Here is a 21,456-nt window from a genome sequence, read left to right as displayed (position 1 = left end):
GTGCAAACTACTCTTTGAACACCACCACACATGTTGCAAAGCCTCGTCGACGAAATTCGCCGCCTAGATCGCTCTTCATTTATCATGACTCCATTGTTTGGAAGCAGCCAGAAGAAAACTTTTATTCGTTGAGGTCCATACCAACTCCAAACTTTCCTCCAAAGCGATTCTCTTTGTGGAGTCTGGCTCATTTCCCATATCGTTATAAGCTGATTTAATAGAGAAAGTGCTCGATGATGTCCGCGGTAAATCTCGTCCCACCATGCTCCTCATCTGGGGGCATAATTCCAGCTATATTATTTATAGACTCCTCTGGTAGAATTTTTTGGAACTTTGTCCATTCCCAGTCTGCCATTATCAAAGTAATCCACAGTTTTATAGAGCATGTGGTCAGGTATAGGCCGCGTAACTACTTCAGAAAAGAGGCCCTTTAAGGTCGAAATTCACTAAGGATTCCAGAATTGAACTCTTTTGCCCATCCCCAGCGCCCAAACTAGCTTCTTATTCATCGAGGCCCAAGAGTTACAGACTAGTCTCTAAAAAGGCGTACAAGAGACAGAAACACACGGGTCAAACCCCACTGAAGGATTGAACTTGTACTTTGCAAATATTAATCTTCCCCATAGTGAACTCAGTTTCGTAAGAATGTCCCGACAAGATTTCACGCCAAAAGCAAAATTGACCAACCTCAAGTCATGGATCCCCAACCCACCATCATCCTTGGAGCACTTTATCCAGCTCCAAGCTACCTTACTTAGGCATTGCTTCTCCAACTTCATTCCCCACAAAAATCCTTTTATTGTCTTCTCCATAACTGATAGTTTCAAAGTCCGCATCGCATAAAGAGGCATAGTATTTAATATTGATTGAGCCAAAGAAATCCGACCTGCAAAGGGAGCTTAGTTGCATTCCACGCAGGTATCTTTGTCTTCATTTTATCCAGAATATAAGCATATGTGTCTTTATTCACCCTTTGATGTAACAAAGAGACCCATGACTGGCTTGCCAGAAAGCGAAAATAGTATGTACTTGTGAACGATTGATTCCTGAATCCTGTCGAAGAATATGTTCACATGGAATGGAGACGTTAATATATTTAGCAACAAATTCTTTAATAGCCACAAGAACGAACCAATAAGCAACGAAACAGCAGTCCAAGTTGTAAGATCCAAAATCTTGCCGCTTACCTAACCCTTCCTGTAACAGCAAAGCCCAAGTGATGAGCACTAAAGCCAACCATATACTCCCTCCGTCCCATAATAGATGTCACACTTTCCTTTTTAGTTTGTCCCACAAAAGATGTCACATTTCTTTTTTTGATAAAGCTCTCTCTCACATTAATATAAATATACTATTTTCTCTCTCCACCTAACACACAAAATAACATCTCCTAAAATCTTATACCGTTCCCCAAGTATGTCATCTCTTATGGGACGGGGGGAGTACAAAACTTGAACAATATTCAGACCAAAAACGAAATACAATACCTTCGTTTTGAGCATATAGTTTAGCTCAATCAATAACACAACAAAATTCATCAGCCATTCAGTAAACAACAAGCCACTAAAGGTTACCATAACAAGCGCAAACCACTTCCAAAGGCATAATCCCCAGAGCATCATGTATCCAAACTTATGAACAGTTAAACTTGTAACCAAACATCCAAGAATAAAAAAAAATATCAACCACTCATCCAAAACTTTGCCTTTCACTTTTCTATACTTTAGCTTCTTCCTACTCCTAACCCTCTTATATATTTCCCCATCCTCATCGATTCCCTTAAAATAATTCATAAGCGTGGTTTTCGGAGTAACTGGCATGGTCCTATCCTTTAAGCTAGCACTACCAGTGTCCGCCCTCACATAATTAGGTGAAGCCCCACGACTTTGAACCACATTCACTTTCGACCCATTCTCATAAAACATCGTTCCATCAAGAGACACAAACTGGTCACCAAATTGAGCTTTCGGCTTAGAATAAACAGACCTGGATAAAGATTTTTGCCTAGTGAGACCCTCACCTGTGGGGATCTTGGGAGGCTTACTAGCACTAATCCTCACAGTTTCGGGTAAGGTGTAACTCATTTAGTGGACTTGTACTAGTGTTTCTCTGAACGGGGACCCTCCCAAAGCTTCTGCTGACACTTCTATTAGTCATTCCTAGATTTCTTCGTGTCTTATGCCTATCATCACTTGATGAGCTAGAGTCACTATCATCTGAATCAGACTTGCTATCCTTCTTTTTATCTGAACAATCCAATGAAAAGGATGTACAACAAGAAGTTGAAAGACGAGTCAAACACATCGTGATGCTAGGTAGCACGGTACCCTTCTTACTATCCTATAGATCTCCAGAATTGACAGCTTTCACTCTTGGCCTTTCCTGTGCCCTTTTGTGGTTTCAAATTCTTAGAATCAGTACACTCCTTAACTCCAAGCGCCTACACATGCCAAAAAAGAGAGAGAGAGAAAATCAAATTGGAGTTTCAAAATGTACTAGTGATTAGTGAAGCTATGCAGATGGATAACAAGTCCGAAATCTCATATCTAAGCTGTGACAGTTGAGTGGAATTCCGGTTACAAAACATGCTCTTGAAAGATTTCTTTGTCAAAGACTGAAAAATTATCTTCCAGCTTCACAACATCTTCAAGATTTACACTGAATTCTTTAATCCCTAAGTTTCCATTGGATATTAAACAACCAAACTTTGCCACCTCATATCCTTTCACTTCGAACCATCTTATAGTTCTCCAGAATTGACAATTGTCACTGTCACAGTAGGTTTTCCCTCTTCATCCGCAACATTTTACATCTTTTTTATCCCCTCATCTATAATTATAATTTCTTTCTCAACCGCTATTGTTGCCATGACTATGCAAGAGTAGGGGTGGGTAGGTACGGTATACCTTACCGAAAACACCATACCGTATGTCTAACCATAAATTCAGTATGCGAAAAAATCATATCTTTACCTTACTAAAATTTTTGGTATGGCAAAATTCCATACCGATACCGTACCTCATTTTCGGTATACTAATTTGAGTTTATTTATATTTTATAATTTATAAAGTATACTCCCTCCGCCCTATAAAAATATGTGCATTTTCCTTTTTCGTCCGTTCCATAAAAATATGTGCATTTCATTTTTGGAAAGCTATCCCAATTTATTACCCCTATACATCAACTTATTTACAACTTATATCACCATTAAAAACTACTAATAATGTCGGTCTCATTATCAACTAACACTACTTTAACTACCTGTCTCCTCTTATCTCTTACTTTACCAATTTTGTCTTAATTCTCGTGCCATACCAATTGCCCATATTTTTAAGGGACCGAGGTATTATTAAATATATTTTATTCATAATTATATTTATATTTCACAATAGATTTTATAATTTAAAAATATATGAAATATCTTTTATACTCCCTCCGTCCCATAGAAATAGGCCATGTTACCTTTTTTGTATGTCTCATAGAAATAGTCCATATCCATTTATGGCAACCTTTTTCTCCTTTTCTTTTACTTTATTATTTATGGGCCCCACCATCCACTACACAATTTCAAATACTTTTTCTCCTTCTCTCTTACTTTACTAAATTACGCATTAAAACCTGTGCCAACCCTAACGAGCCTATTTCTATGGGACGGGGGGGTATATAATTATATCTAAATTTTACGGTATATACCAAATTTCGGTATGCAGCGGTATACTGCGGTATTTGAAAATTCATAACGTTATAATACCGTACCAAAAATTCGGTATTTCTGGTATTTTTTGGTACAATAAGGCCGGTATTTTGATATTTCGGTACTTTTCACCAGCCCTATGCAAGAGCATAAGCGAGTACACAAAGAACAGTATGCACTGACCCTCCCCACCACTGATAGGCAGCAAGCACATTGATCTCATCAACAAATGTATTATATGCTCTGACCCTTCCCCTGGACCAATATATGGAACACTATTAAGGGAATGAATAAGTGTATGGCACAAAGGATAATAGCATCCAGACTAAATGTAAATGCATAAAGATTAGCTACGGTTAACATGTTGAAGTAAAAAGGCTATGTATGAAGAATGATAGGTTCACCAAGTGTATGGCCTGAGGTGGCATCTTGCCACACACCACCAGGCAGATAGACAGTGGTTTGATATGCCAAAGTGGCTAGAAGTATAGAGAAAACCATCTTCATTTCGATTTCTACAAACACATACCGCACCGACACGAGATTTGATAACACACCAATTTCATCTCATTGTTGTCACCTCCAAGATCAAGCTCAGACTTCCCTATCTTGTTTTTGCTCAAGCACTTAACTTTGTTTTCAGAAATCAGGTATTGGACAATTTCATGTTGCATATTTGCAACAGCGATATGCAACATTGTGTTTCCATCGTCATCCTTGGCTCCTCTCAATCCGGACCACAAAAAGTGCTTTTCTGTTAAAAACCTTAACGAATCTAATTGGCCAGAGGTGACACACGCGTGCAGGATGGTTTTCCCTTGAGGGAGCCTTTGCTTCACAACGGTTTTAGTGAAACTATTGTTCAAAAGTGGGTGGAGTACATCTAGATTCCTGATAAGGCTCATTTCATGCATCGGTTTAGGGGTAAAATGTACGCTACTTGATCAGTTTATCGCGCAAAGCAGGTGTTAAATATGCAAGAATGCCGCTTGACCAAGGCAACAAGGCCAAACTGATCAAGCGAGTACAATAGGCGAAAAGGCCAAATATCGGGGGAGTTGATCAAGGGGAGTAATCAAGCAGTCGAGGAGAGGACCACTGTTTTCCAGAAAAAGGAGACATGAGGCTATGAGCTGGTGGTGCGCATCATTCTGTTATCAAGGACAACGTTCTAGAAGGGGACACGTGCTGATATATGAGACGCAAGACGGAGCTGAGTCACGAATCTGTTACTGAAAAGCGTCCTCATTCTATAAGGAGAGCACGTAGCAATCAATGAGTTGCTCACTCTCAGCATGAGCGAATATTCCCTGCCAAGATCGTTATCCAGCTGGAGGTCGTGCCGAGCCTATAAATAGAGGATGTGCCACCACATTAAATAGAGGGAGAAAAAAAGAAGAGGGGGATCCTTTACTTTCCGTCTTTAGTTTAGTTTAGTTTAGCTTTCTAGTTCAGTTCCCTAGATAGCTTAGATAAAGTAATGCTTAGTTAGAAAGGGCGATTGAAGGAGCACTGCAGAATACTTGATATCTGTCGGCGTATTCTTAAGTTTCCCGCCGAGGATCTCCTTGGTTTACTTACTTTCGTAGTTCCGAAGTGTTAGTTTAGTTTAAATTTCACGCTGTACTGTTCTGAGTTTTAGTTTTAATCAAAGTTGTTTTCATTTTCATCATCGTGTTTACTGTTCTGAGTAGTTAATTTCCATTCCAGTATGAGATTTATTTGACTGAGTAGTTAAAGTTCCCTTGAGCAAGTAGTTAGTTACTTTTCTGCCTAAGTTAAAATTAGTAGTTAAAAACTCCTAAGAGTAAAGCGTGGCAGCAGCCAACCCCCTGTTCACTACTCGCACACTTGATACACTAGCTTCTCTGTGGGTTTGACCCCGAACTTGCCGCTTTATTGTTAAAGTTGTGCAATATTGAGAGTTTATAAATTACATTGGTGGCGTGCGAAAGCGAGATCAACTTGATCAAGTGGCAACGACATTTGCTAACTGATCCATCCGGTTCAGTTATCTCTTCCATATAACTTGAATCAAAACTGCATTTTCGCACCTCCGCCAATTCTCCTTCAGAACGGCAATGAGAAGCGGATTCATGCCTAGACTATTCAGCCCTATGCACGCCATTGGGCACTTATCAAGAAACTCCCCGCAGACAAGATGATAGCCTTCTTAGGCCACCCGCAACGCGTCTCGCGGGTGGCTCGTATCTCGTCCCGCCGAGACGGCAGCGAGACGCGTTGCAGCGCCTCGTCTCGTCCCGGTCTCGCTGAGATGCCTGTCCCACCGAGACACCTCGCGGGCTGTCTCGCCACGCGCTTGCGCGACGTGGCGCGCTCCGGCGCCATGCATGACGCCCACTCGCAAAACGGTAATATTAAAAATCGAATTTAAAAAATTGAATTTAATTAAAAAAAAAATAAATAAATAATCAAAAACGGTAATATTACCGTTTTTTTACCGTTTTATTTTTTTTTATTATTTTCTATTTTTTTTACTGTATAAATACTCCTATTTTATCCTCATTTCACAAACAAATACACATCAAATCCTCCAAATCATCTCCATTTCCTCTCCAATTTTCATGTAACCTCTTATCACAAAATGTCCGGCGACGGAAACTCTGGCGGTGGCGGCTCCGGCGGGTTTGGCACAACTCGTTTGGCGGCTGGGGGGCATGTACAACGTGTTGGGTGGTTCCAGTTCCGGTTCCTCGACGCCGGGGGGTACCAACCACCCCATTTTGATGTGGATGCATTCGCTCGTCCCTCCGCACCGAGGTATTCGCAGGGATTATCCCAAATTCGGGAGGATTATCCGGATGAACCCCATCCGGAAGGAGGACGAGGCGGTGGAACCTCCAGGGCATTCGACGCCGTGGAGGAAGAGGCGGAGGCGGTCGAGGAGGATGAGGATGTAGGCCGGCATCCGTACAGCCGCAAGGACACGATGGCGGTGTACAACGCCTGGATCAGCGTCTCGTACGATTCCATCATCGGGAATCAACAATCCCGGAAGTGCTTCTGGGAAAAAGTCACTGAGCGCTACAACGAGATCAAGCCAAGAGGGTCCCGCCGCCGCACATTGAAGATGCTCCGCGCTCACTTTGACCGAGTCGACAGGGAGGTCAAAAAATTCTGCGGCATGTACAAGAACGAAGCGGCTCATTACCAAAGCGGAGCCACGAGAGCCGACATTCTAAGATCGGCTTTGCGAGTCTACTTTGACGACACCGGCAAAGAATTCAGACATGTCGATGTCTGGGAGGCCGTCAAAGACGAGGAAAGGTGGGCCGGCGGTGTGCGGTCCAGCTCGGGCTCGACCTCGAAGCGCACGAAGCACACGGCGGGTGGCCAATACTCGTCTAGTGGGGACGGTTCGGGCAGCGCCGCACAAGAGGCTGCCTCGCAGGAGGTTGAGGGAACGGCAGACGATGCCGTGGGGTCCTCTCGTGTGCGCCGTCGGCCGCAAGGGACCAAGGCGGCGAAGCCGGCTAAAGAGAGGAGGGGCCGAGGCGAATCAAGCCAGGCGGGCTCAGGCTCGAACACCCTATTGTCCATGTACTTGACCGCCACGATGTCGGACACTTCCCGCATGACGCCTCCACAATACCAAGCCCATCTTGCCGGAATTGAGTATATGGTAAGACAAATTGGTATTCCGCCTCCAGGTAGCTTGAGTATATGTTGGAGTATTTTCTTTTATAACTACATGTTTAGATCATTCATTCATTTTTTTCCAATGTGGGTTACAAAACTTTCTTTTGTCTTCTACTTTTCTTTATTTTTTACATTTTATTATTCACAATTTTATCTTTATTTTTGTCATAATTTTTTTCTAAGACAAATTTATAGATAATAATAGCATCAACTAGAATAGTTTAATTAAATTTGAATGTTGCATGTAGTTCATAATTAGTATTTTTATAGAATGTGGACGTGTTCAAATAATTGGATTTAGATGTAGGCATGTTGCTCATTTTTCTCAATGTATTGATTAAAATGTGCAAAAAATAACAATTAATATAATTTGTATAATAATGATAAAAATAGACAATTAAAGATTGATTTGTATAGCGGTATAATATAGTTTATATATTTATATATTAGTAGTAGACTAATAGTGTGATTTTGTATAATAATTATTAGTTTAATAGATGTACTATATAATTTATATAAATAAAATTATTATTTGAATATACCCTTGATAGATAAGAATAAACAATTATTGAGTAATATGATTTATATATAGAAAATTAATTATTTGTATAATAGTTATCGATAGATTAATACAACATGTATAATAATTATTCTCTTAATGTGTATAAAAGTATTTATTAGTTAACACATACATAAATTATACACATAAATGAACCGATAATGATAAAGAATTAAGGAATAATACTCTATGTAATAATATTTGTTGTTAAATTATAATAATAGAAGATAGTCTAGATAGAATACTAATATAGACAAAGATGATGGAGATCTATCATGTAATTATAAATAATGACTTCTATACGACATTGGAAGAAAAAGCAACACATCTAATAATTTATAGCTATAAAAGAAAATCATTCAATACACTATTTTCCAACTAAGGCTCAAGTCCAACATAGTGTTCAGCTTCTTTGTTGTGGAAGTATTAGATATAAATCTACTAAGATTTGGTGGCATGGGTCCCCGAGAAATGAAAATTACACCCCTTTGTTCAGTTTCCGTGTTTTGAGTATGGCTAGAGTACATTTGACTTTTTCCAGCAATAAATAATGCTCAGTATATTAGTGAATTACCCCAATGCCCTCCATAAATTCTCAAATTGATTTGGAGTGAAACAGAAATTGGGAGGGGCTAAGGTGGTATTTCATTTCCACTTTTTGGTCCAACTTTCGATGCAAAAATTAAAACCTACTCCTCCATCCCAAGAAACTATTTGTACCTATCCCTCAAGGGAACAGTGCAGTCCATGAATGAAGCTCGGGCTCTTCAGAATTTAATCTTGAACAGTGAATGTTGGCTCAAACCAAGAAATGAGGCTATTTCTTGGTATATCCAAGAAAGTGAAGAGTAAAATTGTAATCTTTATAACTTATAATAACTTATAAGTTGTTACCTCACTGAAATTTGTATCAATAAAATTATAATTGTCATTTGATTGAAATTTATGTATGCTAACTTTTATAGACAATTAAATATTAAAATGAAATTTTTTTTTACGAACCACCGAATCGGTCCGAAACAGCCGCTTGAACCGACGGTTTCGGGCAATATTTAAAAAACCGGACCGGCAAGCGAACCGACGACGTTACTGATTCACGGTTCAACCGGTCCAACCGGTCGAACCACCGGTCTAACCGTTTTACTGTTGCAAATATATATAAAAATATATTAAATTTAATAAATGATTTACAATTAATAATATATCACAAAACATTAAACCTTATAGATAATTAGTGATGTATAAATATAAATAATATTAAAATTTAGTAAATATATTCAGATATATATATTTAATATTAGTTAGTCTAGATAAAAAATTTAATATTTCATGTATTAAAATAGATAATGTTTATATTAATGTAAGAAAATTTATTTCGTAAAATAATATATAATTAAATATGAATTAAGTACTTATTAATTAGTTTTGATAAGATTATTCATTAATGTAAATAGCTAGGATATATAAATTATGTAATATAAAAAATTTATTTATAGTAAATAATGAATCTTATATGGTACTAATAATAATGTAGGTGGTAAGTAGAGCATCATTAAAATATAAAGGATGATAATTATATATATTATAATTAACAATTATATTAAAGAATAATAAAATTAAAATGAATTATTAGTTTTTGTAGATAAAATTAATGGTTAATGTATAAAAATATTTAATGTTCAAATTGTTCAATGACCTCATGTGGTGGAGTGGTAGATGTCTTCTTAACTAGAAGAGAGGTCATGACTTCAACATCTACCAACAACAAATTTTAAAAAATTTTGAAAAAAAAATAGAAAACCGGTTTTCGGTTCACGGTCCAACCGGTCCGACCGACCGGTTCCACCGGTTCACGGCGGTTCACGGCGGTGGTGGTTTAAAGGGGTGAACTAGACCGGACTACCTACCAGTTTTTAAAATATTGGTTTCGAGCCATGAACAAGAACCGCCAAATACCAATCCGGGTCGGTTCAGGTTCAATAATTTCATGAACCGTGAGCAGCCGGAACCGTGTGCACCTCTAAATAGCCATATGCAAGATAGAATTTGATTTTTTTTCCAATAAAAAGAACAAACATTTTTCAACTAATCTTATCTGTAATCCACTTTTCCAATCAAACAAATCGATTTCAATTTAGACATGTGTTAAACTTGTAAAAGCATAAAAAACGTGCTGAGTTGAACTATTGCATATAGCATGTCCCTATTCGTAATTACCTTCAATCTTGTGTGATAAGACTGAGAGAACATAAACCATGTAAACTTCTTCATAAATCGCCTTTTTGATCGGCTCTAAAACACCCAAATAAATGGCACAAGGGATCGATTCATCAGCTGTTTATCAACAATATGATCGCATGGAAATGCTCAAAGCTTTCGACGACACAAAAGCCGGCGTCAAAGGCCTCTGCGATTCGGGTTTGTTCCAACTCCCACAAATATTCGTGAGGCCACCGGAGGAGCTGGCTTCGGAGCTGAAACACAAAAAGGGTCAAGTCCAAGTTCCGGTGATCGATCTGAGCGGCAGGCGAAGGGAGATTGTTGAGCAAGTGAGAAGCGCTGCTGAAACATGGGGGTTTTTCCAAGTGGTGAGCCACGGGATTCCTCAATCTGTTTGCGATGGAATGATCGATGGGGTGCGCCGTTTCCACGAGCAGGATGTCGATGAGAAGAAGAAGTATTATAGTCGGGATACGACCAAAAGTGTGAGATATCATAGCAGTTATGATCTCTTCATGTCCAAAACTGCTACCTGGAAAGATACCTTGACCATTTCGTGTGATTCAAGCTATGATCGTGATGAACTGCCCTCTGTTTGCAGGTTTGATTTGTTTTTGTCGTTGTAACTTTTCTTTCTTTTTTTTTGAATTATAGTATGCAAAATACTCTGTTTTGGATAGCTAAATATATGGGGACAGAGGAAAGTACTATAATGTTACAGACCAAACAGGAGAACTCATTCAAATGTAATGTTTACTGATGACAGAGATTCGACGGTGGAATACTCGAAACATGTGGAAATTTTGGGGAATATTCTGCTGGGGCTATTATCTGAGGCACTGGGACTAAACACTGATTTTCTGGGAAAGATGGAATGTTCGAAGGGGCATCGTCTCCATTGCCACTACTATCCGGCATGCCCTGAGCCTCAACTTGCAATCGGAACTTGCAAGCATTCTGATGCCGGATTCCTCACAATTCTTCTGCAAAACCAACTTGTTTGCAGCCTCCAGGTTCTGTGTGAAGGCCAATGGATTGATATTCAACCGGTTGAAGGAGCTTTAGTCGTGAACATCGGTGATCTTCTTCAGGTAAGGAAATGCTGCAAACAACCTTTTATTGTGAATTCGGATTCAAATTCAAATATTACTAATTTTATTGGAGCAGTTGGTGTCGAATGGGAAATTGAGAAGCAATGAGCATAGAGCAATAGCAAATCGGATTGGACCAAGAATTTCTGTGGCGTGTTTTTTCTCAGGGCCTATAGATAACACAAGTAAGATTTATGGGCCAATTGAGGAGCTGATAACAAAACAAAATCCTGCAGTTTACAAAGGTGTTGCGATGGGTGATTATGTAATGAATTTCCTGACTACTGGAACGGAGGATTATCGTGCTCTTGATTATTACAAGATTGGCCTCTGATTCGAAATGTTTCCGTTGTAGTACTATTAATTTCCATCTAACTACTTCTTCTGAATTGTGTTCTGGAATCTGCCTGGCTATTCTCCTGTTGTGTGTTTTGTTATTTTTAACATTTCCTTTTTTTTATTTCTAGAGTAGTATACTGGTTTTTCCCTATTTTAGAAGGATATAAAATCTAAGTTCTCAAATTATAAAAAGTTTTTGCACTTATAATTTTATTTATATATATATATATATAGGGTCATGATCTATGGCAAACACCTCTTAACCATATAACTAGAGAACAAATAATAGCCACAAGATCAAAAAAATCAAGGGCTAGTATTAATTTTTGAATTTAAGGAGAAATTAGTTCCCTCAATCACAAATTTACTCTACAATAACAAGGCAGGGGTATAATGGTCATTGCATATCCAAAAATAGGATACGTCGGCAAATTAGAATTCATCTCCTCTTCTTCTCTTCTCCATCCTCATCACCGCCTTGTACCTGCCGTTGTCGCAGCGGCTGCAGGAGATTCAACCTCATTGTGCGATTCAACCTTTTCTTCTCTCTTCTGCAAAATTCGCGCGATTCAACCTTCTCGTCGATGTTGGCATCGCCGTCGTCACGTTCTGCAGGAATCGGACGTTGAATTGGAGGAAAAAGGCGTCGCTGATGGTGGAATTGGATGCTAGAGATGAGCGAATCCAGGTTTTGGAAAGGATTGTGGAGAAAGTAGAATCGGAAGATTTGGCAGAGTAGGAAATGCAGATGTGCTTTGATGAGAAGGAGATGGTGATTAGGGAGATCGGCGGTGGAAGGAGGTGGATGGTCACAGCCATTGCCACTGCTGCTGCTGTCATATTCTACTTCCATGCTCACAGAAATCATTGATTTTTGTTGATTAGAGTTTCAGTTTTGGATAATTGTTGCTAAATAATGCACTTAATTTGCTTCAATTTTGTGTTTGCTGCACTGGCATATATTTTTGATCACTACTATTATGAGAATTTGATTTGTTGAATCTTGATGGTGCTTGAGTTTGGAATTAGATCACTTCATATTTAAGTGTTGTTCTTTGTGTTTTGTAAACAAAAGTGAAGTAAAATAAGAATAAGAGTGATGTAATTTGTAAACAAGAGTGAAGTAAAATCAGAATAAGAGTGATGTGTTTTGTAAACAAGAGTGAAGTAAAATCAGAATAAGAGTGATGTGTTTTGTAAACAAGAGTGAAGTAAAATCACAATAAGAGTGACATGTTTTGTAAACAATAGTGAAGTAAATTAACAATTAGAGTGATGTGTTTTGTAAACAAGAGTGAAGTAAAAGAGTGATTTGTTTTGTAAACAAGAGTGAAGTAAAATCGGAATAAGAGTGGTGTGTTTTGTAAACAAGAGTGAAGTAAAATCAGAATATGAGTGATGTGTTTTGTAAACAAGAGTGAAGTGCTTTCTGAACAAGAGTGAAGTGTTTTGTGAACAAGAGTGAAGTAAAATCAGAATAAGAGTGATGTGTTTTGTGAACAAGAGTGAAGTAAAATCAGAATAAGAGTGATGTGTTTTGTGAACAAGAGTGAAGTGTTTTCTGAACAAGAGTGAAGTGTTTTGTGAACAAGAGTGGAGTAAAATCAGAATAAGAGTGATGTGTTTTGTGAACAAGAGTGAAGTGTTTTTTGAACAAAAGTGAAGTGTTTTGTGAACAAGAGTGAAGTAAAATCAGAATAAGAGTGATGTGTTTTGTGAACAAGAGTGAAGTAAAATCAGAATAAGAGTGATGTGTTTTGTGAACAAGAGTGAAGTGTTTTGTGAACAAGAGTGAAGTGTTTTGTGAACAAGAGTGAAGTAAAATCAGAATAAGAGTGATGTGTTTTGTGAACAAGAGTGAAGTAAAATCAGAATAAGAGTGATGTGTTTTGTGAACAAGAGTGAAGTGTTTTCTGAACAAGAGTGAAGTGTTTTGTGAACAAGAGTGAAGTAAAATCAGAATAAGAGTGATGTGTTTTGTGAACAAGAGTGAAGTAAAATCAGAATAAGAGTGATGTGTTTTGTGAACAAGAGTGAAGTGTTTTCTGAACAAGAGTGAAGTGTTTTGTGAACAAGAGTGAAGTAAAATCAGAATAAGAGTGATGTGTTTTGTGAACAAGAGTGAAGTAAAATCAGAATAAGAGTGATGTGTTTTGTGAACAAGAGTGAAATAAAATCAGAATAAGAGTGATGTGTTTTGTGAACAAGAGTGAAGTGTTTTCTGAACAAGAGTGAAGTGTTTTGTGAACAAGAGTGAAGTAAAATCAGAATAAGAGTGATGTGTTTTGTGAACAAGAGTGAAGTAAAATCAGAATAAGAGTGATGTGTTTTGTAAACAAGAGTGAAGTAAAATAATGCTAGGAGTGATGCGTTTTGTAAACAAGAGTGAACTAAAATCATGCTAAGAGTGATGTATTTCAGGGTTATGAATTGGAAGGTATCGAAATCCATTTGCCTTTGCTGAATAATTAAGCTACTTTTTGCCCGATTCCTCTTAATTTGTGCAATTTTTTTTAGTTTCATCTTCATAATCTTGCAAATATGCAATTCACAAGTGATTAACAAACTGCGAATCTTGCAAATCATACAATTCACACGCACACAAATTCCTACTTGTATTCCAATCACAACATATAATTTTCAGCTGCGTAGATCAAACAATACCAAAATAGTTCATACTTACAATTTACAATAATCATCCAATGAAATTATAGCCATGTATCACAAACTAGAATCGCCATTAACGAGGTGCTATCACAAACTAGAATCGATCAAAATGTTCGATTCTATGAACAGTGCAAATGATCAATTTCATAGTAATCTTAATTTGAATAGCATAAATCGCATGAATCCACCATAGTTTTTTCTTATTGAGATCAGATCTTGCAGATGTGATCAAATAATTGACGAAATATGGATGAATTGTAATTGCTAATTGTCGCTGTAACGTGGCGAATGCGCCGGGGAGCCTTGCGCCCGCTGCACAGGTTGAAGGTTTGAGCGTGGTGTTGGTAGGGTGGAGGCGGATGATGAGTTCGGCGGCGGAGCCTACATCGTCGCCGCCTTCATCGGTGAAGAACAGCGAGTCGCCGGGGGAGAATGTCGTTTTCATAATGAGAATGAAAGGAATCTGCGTAATTCATTTAAATTTGATAATTTAATTTCCAAAAATACCCTTGGCCTATTTTACATTATTAAAATAATTAATATTTATTTCATTAAGATGTGTGGCTGAGATTTGTTCTCTAGTTATACACTTAAGATTAGTTATACCTTGATCACTACCCTATATATATATATATATATATATATATATATATATATATATATATATAGAGGGTAGTGATCTATGGCAAACACCTCTTAACCAAATAACTAGAGAACAAATAATAGCCACAAGATCAAAAAAATCAATGGCTAGTATTAATACATGTAATTTTCGAATTTAAGGAGAAATTAGTTCCATCAATCACAAATTTACTCCACAATTACAAGGCGGGGGTATAATTGTCATCTTTATCAATATGTCCAAAAACAGAGATAAGTTGAGAGATGGTTACCTCTATCACAGCTTTAATGGTGTAATCCTCCACCTTCACCTCACTCTCCCTCTGAAACTGCAGCAACACATCAACGAAATCCTCAGCACTCCCATCCCCACCCCCTTCCCCCTTCTCCCTATGCTCCTCAATCACTCTCTGAAGAAATTCATCAAACATCTTCGCTACATTCGCAACCCTCGCATCCAATCCGTTAATCCGATTAATCCAGCCCAGCCACGGCACGTAATCTCCGACGCTGAACGTCCCCAGCAATTCAATCAGCGCGTCGATGATTTCCCCAAATTACGTCATTGAAGAAGAAGAAGAAGAAATTTTTAAGAGCTATGAAGCAGTGAAGTAAAAGAAATTACGGCAGTGAAGAAGAAGAAATTTTTAAGAACTTCATATTTATGTGTTGTTCTTTGTGTTTTGTAAACAAGAGTGAAGTAAAATAAGAATAAGAGTGATGTAATTTGTAAACAAGAGTGAAGTAAAATCAGAATAAGAGTGATGTGTTTTGTAAACAAGAGTGAAGTAAAATCAGAATAAGAGTGATGTGTTTTGTAAACAAGAGTGAAGTAAAATCAAAATAAGAGTGACGTGTTTTGTAAACAAGAGTGAAGTAAAATCAGAATAAGAGTGACGTGTTTTGTAAACAAGAGTGAAGTAAAAGAGTGATTTGTTTTGTAAACAAGAGTGAAGTAAAATCGGAATAAGAGTGATGTGTTTTGTAAACAAGAGTGGAGTAAACTCAGAATAAGAGTGATGTGTTTTGTAAACAAGAGTGAAGTGTTTTCTGAACAAGAGTGAAGTGTTTTGTGAACAAGAGTGAAGTAAAATCAGAATAAGAGTGATGTGTTTTGTGAACAAGAGTGAAGTAAAATCAGAATAAGAGTGAAGTAAAATCAGAATAAGAGTGATGTGTTTTGTGAACAAGAGTGAAGTAAAATCAGAATAAGAGTGATGTGTTTTGTGAACAAGAGTGAAGTGTTTTGTGAACAAGAGTGAAGTGTTTTGTGAACAAGAGTGAAGTAAAATCAGAATAAGAGTGATGTGTTTTGTGAACAAGAGTGAAGTAAAATCAGAATAAGAGTGATGTGTTTTCTGAACAAGAGTGAAGTGTTTTCTGAACAAGAGTGAAGTGTTCTGTGAACAAGAGTGAAGTAAAATCAGAATAAGAGTGATGTGTTTTGTGAACAAGAGTGAAGTAAAATCATGCTAAGAGTGATGTGTTTTGTAAACAAGAGTGGAGTAAAATTATGCTAAGAGTGATGTGTTTTGTAAACAAGAGTGAAGTAAAATCATAATAAGAGTGATGTGTTTTGAAAATCACAATGTATGATTTATGATGCAAACATTAGCATATACAGTAAAACCCAACTGTAATACATCCCTCATTTACTCGATCGTGTTATGAAAATTTATTAATTATCAAGGATCATTACATTATATTTCTTGTATTTAAGTTCCCCACCTCAGATACAAATATAAACTGCAAGGGGACTTGCTCCACAGTCAAACCCAAATTTTACAGAAAAAATTGAAGAATAAAGAGTACAGGAACTGCCAAGCATTCAACTATTAAATTCACCCTATCCTCTGCAACCAAACACACCTAATTTCATCACAGATCATGGAATCGCGATTTGGATGAAGTGATCAGATTTGGAAGGAAATTTGGAAGGAGATTTGATCGCAGATTTGGAATGAGAAAGAAGAAAACTGCGTAATTGATCGCAGGTTTAAATCTCAAATGTAATTTCCAAAAATACCCTTCTCCTATTTTATATTATTAAACTAAATAATATTTGTTCCATTAAGATGTGTGGCTGAGATTTGTTCTCTAGTTATACACTTAAGATTAGTTATATCTTGATCACTACCCTATATATATATATATATATATATATATATATATATATATATATATATATATATATATATATATATATATATATAAGGTAGTGATCTATGGCAAACACCTCTTAACCATATAACTAGAGAACAAATAATAGCCACAAGATCAAAAAAATCAAGGGCTAATATTAATTTTCGAATTTAATGAGATATTAGCTCCCTCAATCACAAATTTACTCCATAATAACAAGTCAGGGGTATTATTGTCATTGCACAAAAAAATTAGATTATGTAAATTTTTACTTCATTTGAAGGTTAACTTCACGGACATGAAGCGAGTGGATCTGATCAAGGAGATCGCGGCGGAGTTCGAGCTGATCGCGAACCGGCTATCGGAGACGGAGGTGGCGACAGTGGCATTGGTGGTGGAGCTGGAGCCGCAGCATCTGGCGGAGATCGCGAAGCGCGCGCAGAAGCTGACCGGGCCGAAGAATGTGAAGCTGAAGACGGTGATCGACAAGTCGCTGCTCGCCGGAATCATCATCCGGTATGGGAATTCTGGCTCGAAATTGAGTTTAATTACTCTTAGGTTGCTGAATGTTGTATGTGAATTCAAGAATTATTGAAGAATTCGGAGCTCTGTTCATCAAAGCTAGAATTTGTCCGAGCAAAGGCGGCGATCGGTTTCAGCTATAAATACGGCGAATTGAGCTACAGAAATTCTTGTAATAATAGTAATTGAAGTTCATCCTCTTCTAATTCGGCTAAATTTTCATTCTTAATTATTTATTTGATCATAGAGAAATTTGTAAATGTTGATGCTAGAAGGTGTTTGATCAATCTGATTTTACTTCACTCTTGTTTAGAAAACGCTTCACTCTTGTTCACAAAACACATCACTCTTATTCTGATTTTACTTCACTCTTGTTCACAAAACACATCACTCTTATTCTGATTTTACTTCACTCTTGTTCACAAAACACTTCACTCTTGTTCAGAAAACACTTCACTCTTGTTCACAAAACACACCACTCTTATTCTGATTTTACTTCACTCTTGTTCACAAAACACATCACTCTTATTCTGATTTTACTTCACTCTTGTTCAGAAAACGCTTCACTCTTGTTCACAAAACGCATCACTCTTACCATGATTTTACTTCACTCTTGTTTACAAAACGCATCACTCTTATTATGATTTTACTTCACTCTTGTTCACAAAACACTTTACTCTTGTTCACAGAACACATCACTCTTATTATGATTTTACTTCACTCTTGTTTACAAAACACATCACTCTTGTTTACAAAACGCATCACTCTTAGCATGATTTTACTTCACTCTTGTTTACAAAACACTTCACTCTTGTTCACAAAACACATCACTCTTATTCTGATTTTACTTCACTCTTGTTCACAAAACACATCACTCTTATTCTGATTTTACTTCACTCTTGTTCACAAAACACTTCACTCTTGTTCAGAAAACACTTCACTTTTGTTCACAAAACACATCACTCTTATTCTGATTTTACTTCACTCTTGTTCAGAAAACGCTTCACTCTTGTTCACCAAACTCATCACTCTTACCATGATTTTACTTCACTCTTGTTTACAAAACGCATCACTCTTATTATGATTTTACTTCACTCTTGTTCACAAAACACTTCACTCTTGTTCACAGAACACATCACTCTTATTATGATTTTACTTCACTCTTGTTTACAAAACACATCACTCTTGTTTACAAAACGCATCACTCTTAGCATGATTTTACTTCACTCTTGTTTACAAAACACATCACTATTAGAATGATTTTAGTTCATGTTGCCTCCCAAATGATAGACAAATGAGTTGAGAGTATGAGCAAAAATGACAAAATCAATCAGTAGAAAATCACGAACTCAATTCTCCAATGTACAATGGAAAGAAAACAAAAAAGGAATTTGAAATTAGAGAAGGAAAATGGAGTAATTATCATCATATCATTCTCGAATCGTAATTATAGCTAGGGATTGGTAAAAGCCCCTTGTAGAACCCTCTATTTCAAAATCTCCTCCAAATCTCACTAATTTACAAAATGCAATATCGAGAATAAGACGAGAATGCGAAAACAAATAAATGTTGATGGAGTTGAGCAGAAGCGAGTTCCAGTTGCGGCGCTGCTCGGTAATGAGATCGGTTAAGATTCAGCGAGCCGCGAACAGCCCGGCGGAGGACGCATTCAGTGGAAGAACCGGCGCATGTGCGGCGGCGGCGGAGAGGTCGGCCATGGCGGTGGCTGGAGACAATTCAGATTCAGATTGTATAAATTGCGCAGAAGACAATTCACGCTGATACATTTGAGATATTGAATTCCAAAAATGCCCTTTGGCTATTATTTTTTTATAAAAATCTGCAAGATTATTTAAGCCATAAGATTAATTTGGAGTATTAAGATGTGTGGCTGAGATTTGTTCTCTAGTTATACACTTAAGATTAGTTATACATTGATCACTACTCTATATATATATATATATATATATATAGGATTGTGATCAAGATAGAACCATTCTTAAACGTAGAACCATTCTTAAACGTAGAACAAATGCCAAACGGAGGTCGTTAGATCTTTTAATCCAATGGTGTTGATTTGCACAACAACTTCCCATTACAACCAAAACTATTATTAATGGGTGAATGCAGATAAGTGAAAAAATAAAGCATGCATGGACTCTTCTTCGTTTCATTCATTCTTCGATCAACATGTGAGTTTTTTCACATGTTGAGTCCGGAATATCGTGAAAACATAGTCTAATATGTATGATTTTTAATCTTGACCGTCATTTTTTCCTCATCCAATGAATAAAATATGTAGAGTTCTAGGTTCTACACTTAAGAATGGTTCTATCTTTAACGCAACCCTTCTATATATATATATATATATATATATATATATACTCCCTTCCTCCCTTCTTAACTGATTTGTGACGTACATTATAGGAGTATATATTTTGTATAATACATATGTATATGGAGTATAATTATATACTCCCTCCATACGTAATTGAGTCATCTTTTTTATATCAAGAATAGTTAGTAAAATTATTCTCTTATTGTATTCTCGGTGCTTTATTATATCTCTCTATTTAATACTAGTACATGTTTGGTATGGTAGATAATTCATCTAGGGATGGTCAATCCCTAGATAAGTCATCTACTTTACTAAAATTACCAATTGCCTATGTCGAAAAGAAATGTCTAATATCATGGAATTAAGAAACTACATTATAATTTTACATCAAGAAATTAATTTTGTATATTTAGGAATATTTGAAGTTCAAAGTATGTGAGTATAAAATTATTTGTATTCTAGTGGCTAAATTGGATGAAGTTCAAAGTATTTATCAAAAAATTTGAAAAACACGTGAATTTATTAATTTTAGCACTCGCCAAAAAGGCAAAAACTATGAAAAAAATTGGTCACTTTGTAGAACAGATTGCGACTTTCCAATTATTTTCGACCTTTAATTGAACGGATTGACGAACACATGTGTTGACTATTTTACTTTGATTTCAATTGAGATATGACATATTTGGATCAATTCTAAAATAATTTGATTATTTTGATCAAGTTATAGTAGTTTAAATCCATCTAATATTAAATAATAAATTTACGTCAACCATTGAAATTGTATTTCAACTTAATAAAATATTCTTTGTCATTCAATTTTTTCTCAAAAATCTAAAATAAAATACTAGATTTTACAGTACAATTGAAGCTATTATGTATTCTTTGTCATTTAATTTTTTCTCAAAAATCTAAAATAAAATACTAGATTTTACAGTACCATTGAAGCTATTATGTATTCTTTGTCATTTAATTTTTCCTCAAAAATCTAAAATAAGTACAATTGAAGCTATTACATATGGCTGTGGGTGTGACACAGGGTGAATACATCTATGATTATTAAACACACAATAAATCAATTTATTCAGTGTGAATACATCTATAATTATTAAACACACAATAAATCCATTTATTCAGCGTGGGCATGTACAAATGAAAGTTCACCAAGTTAGTATTAGTAAACATAAATTTGAGTCAATATTTCTGCCTGAAAACAAAGAGAGAAAAAGGGAAATTTTTGAAATCTTCTAAAATGTTAATCTGATTTGAATTCCTGCAAAGTATTAAGGAGTACTTATCAGCAAAGTAATTAAATCACAAATGTTTAATATTTCTTAATCTTAATATGATTTTCTCAATCTACATCAGACTCAGGAAAGGATTATTGAATTAGGAATTGCAAAGTGATTAATTCTTGACTTAAGAGATTACTAAATGTAATCTATTTGATTCTACTAATCAGATTCAAGATCTAATATTATGTGAGTCTCATTTAAATATAAGTAATTACAGGCTTTGGACTTTAACTTTCTACAGAAATGCAGACATGGATTATGTGACTATTTATAGGTAAGATGAGTAACAGGCGACTGACATGGATTATTCA

The 21,456-nt window shown here is 36.4% G+C and overlaps 2 protein-coding genes across 2 annotated transcripts; one reads left to right on the top strand and one right to left on the bottom strand.

Moving 5' to 3' along the window:
* Nucleotides 1–962: 962 nt before the first annotated feature.
* On the bottom strand, nt 963–4,608 carry LOC121789145 (mechanosensitive ion channel protein 9-like). Its single transcript, XM_042187653.1, is given in 6 exon segments — nt 963–1,179; nt 1,181–1,243; nt 1,447–2,049; nt 2,183–2,246; nt 2,362–2,440; nt 4,252–4,608. Coding segments are annotated over 6 exon segments (1,383 nt in total).
* Nucleotides 4,609–10,135: 5,527 nt separating this feature from the next.
* On the top strand, nt 10,136–11,755 carry LOC121789141 (1-aminocyclopropane-1-carboxylate oxidase homolog 1-like). The gene is made up of 3 exons (XM_042187652.1): nt 10,136–10,734; nt 10,900–11,224; nt 11,301–11,755. The coding sequence occupies exons 1-3, from the start codon at nt 10,223–10,225 to the stop codon at nt 11,556–11,558; spliced, it is 1,095 nt and encodes a 364-aa protein (XP_042043586.1). The 5' UTR covers nt 10,136–10,222; the 3' UTR covers nt 11,559–11,755.
* The last annotated feature ends 9,701 nt before the right edge of the window (nt 11,756–21,456 follow it).

The sequence above is a fragment of the Salvia splendens genome, unplaced genomic scaffold (assembly GCF_004379255.2).
Source record: "Salvia splendens isolate huo1 unplaced genomic scaffold, SspV2 ctg152, whole genome shotgun sequence".
NCBI classification, from domain to species: domain Eukaryota; kingdom Viridiplantae; phylum Streptophyta; class Magnoliopsida; order Lamiales; family Lamiaceae; genus Salvia; species Salvia splendens.
This window is presented reverse-complemented; position numbering and strand designations above follow the sequence as displayed.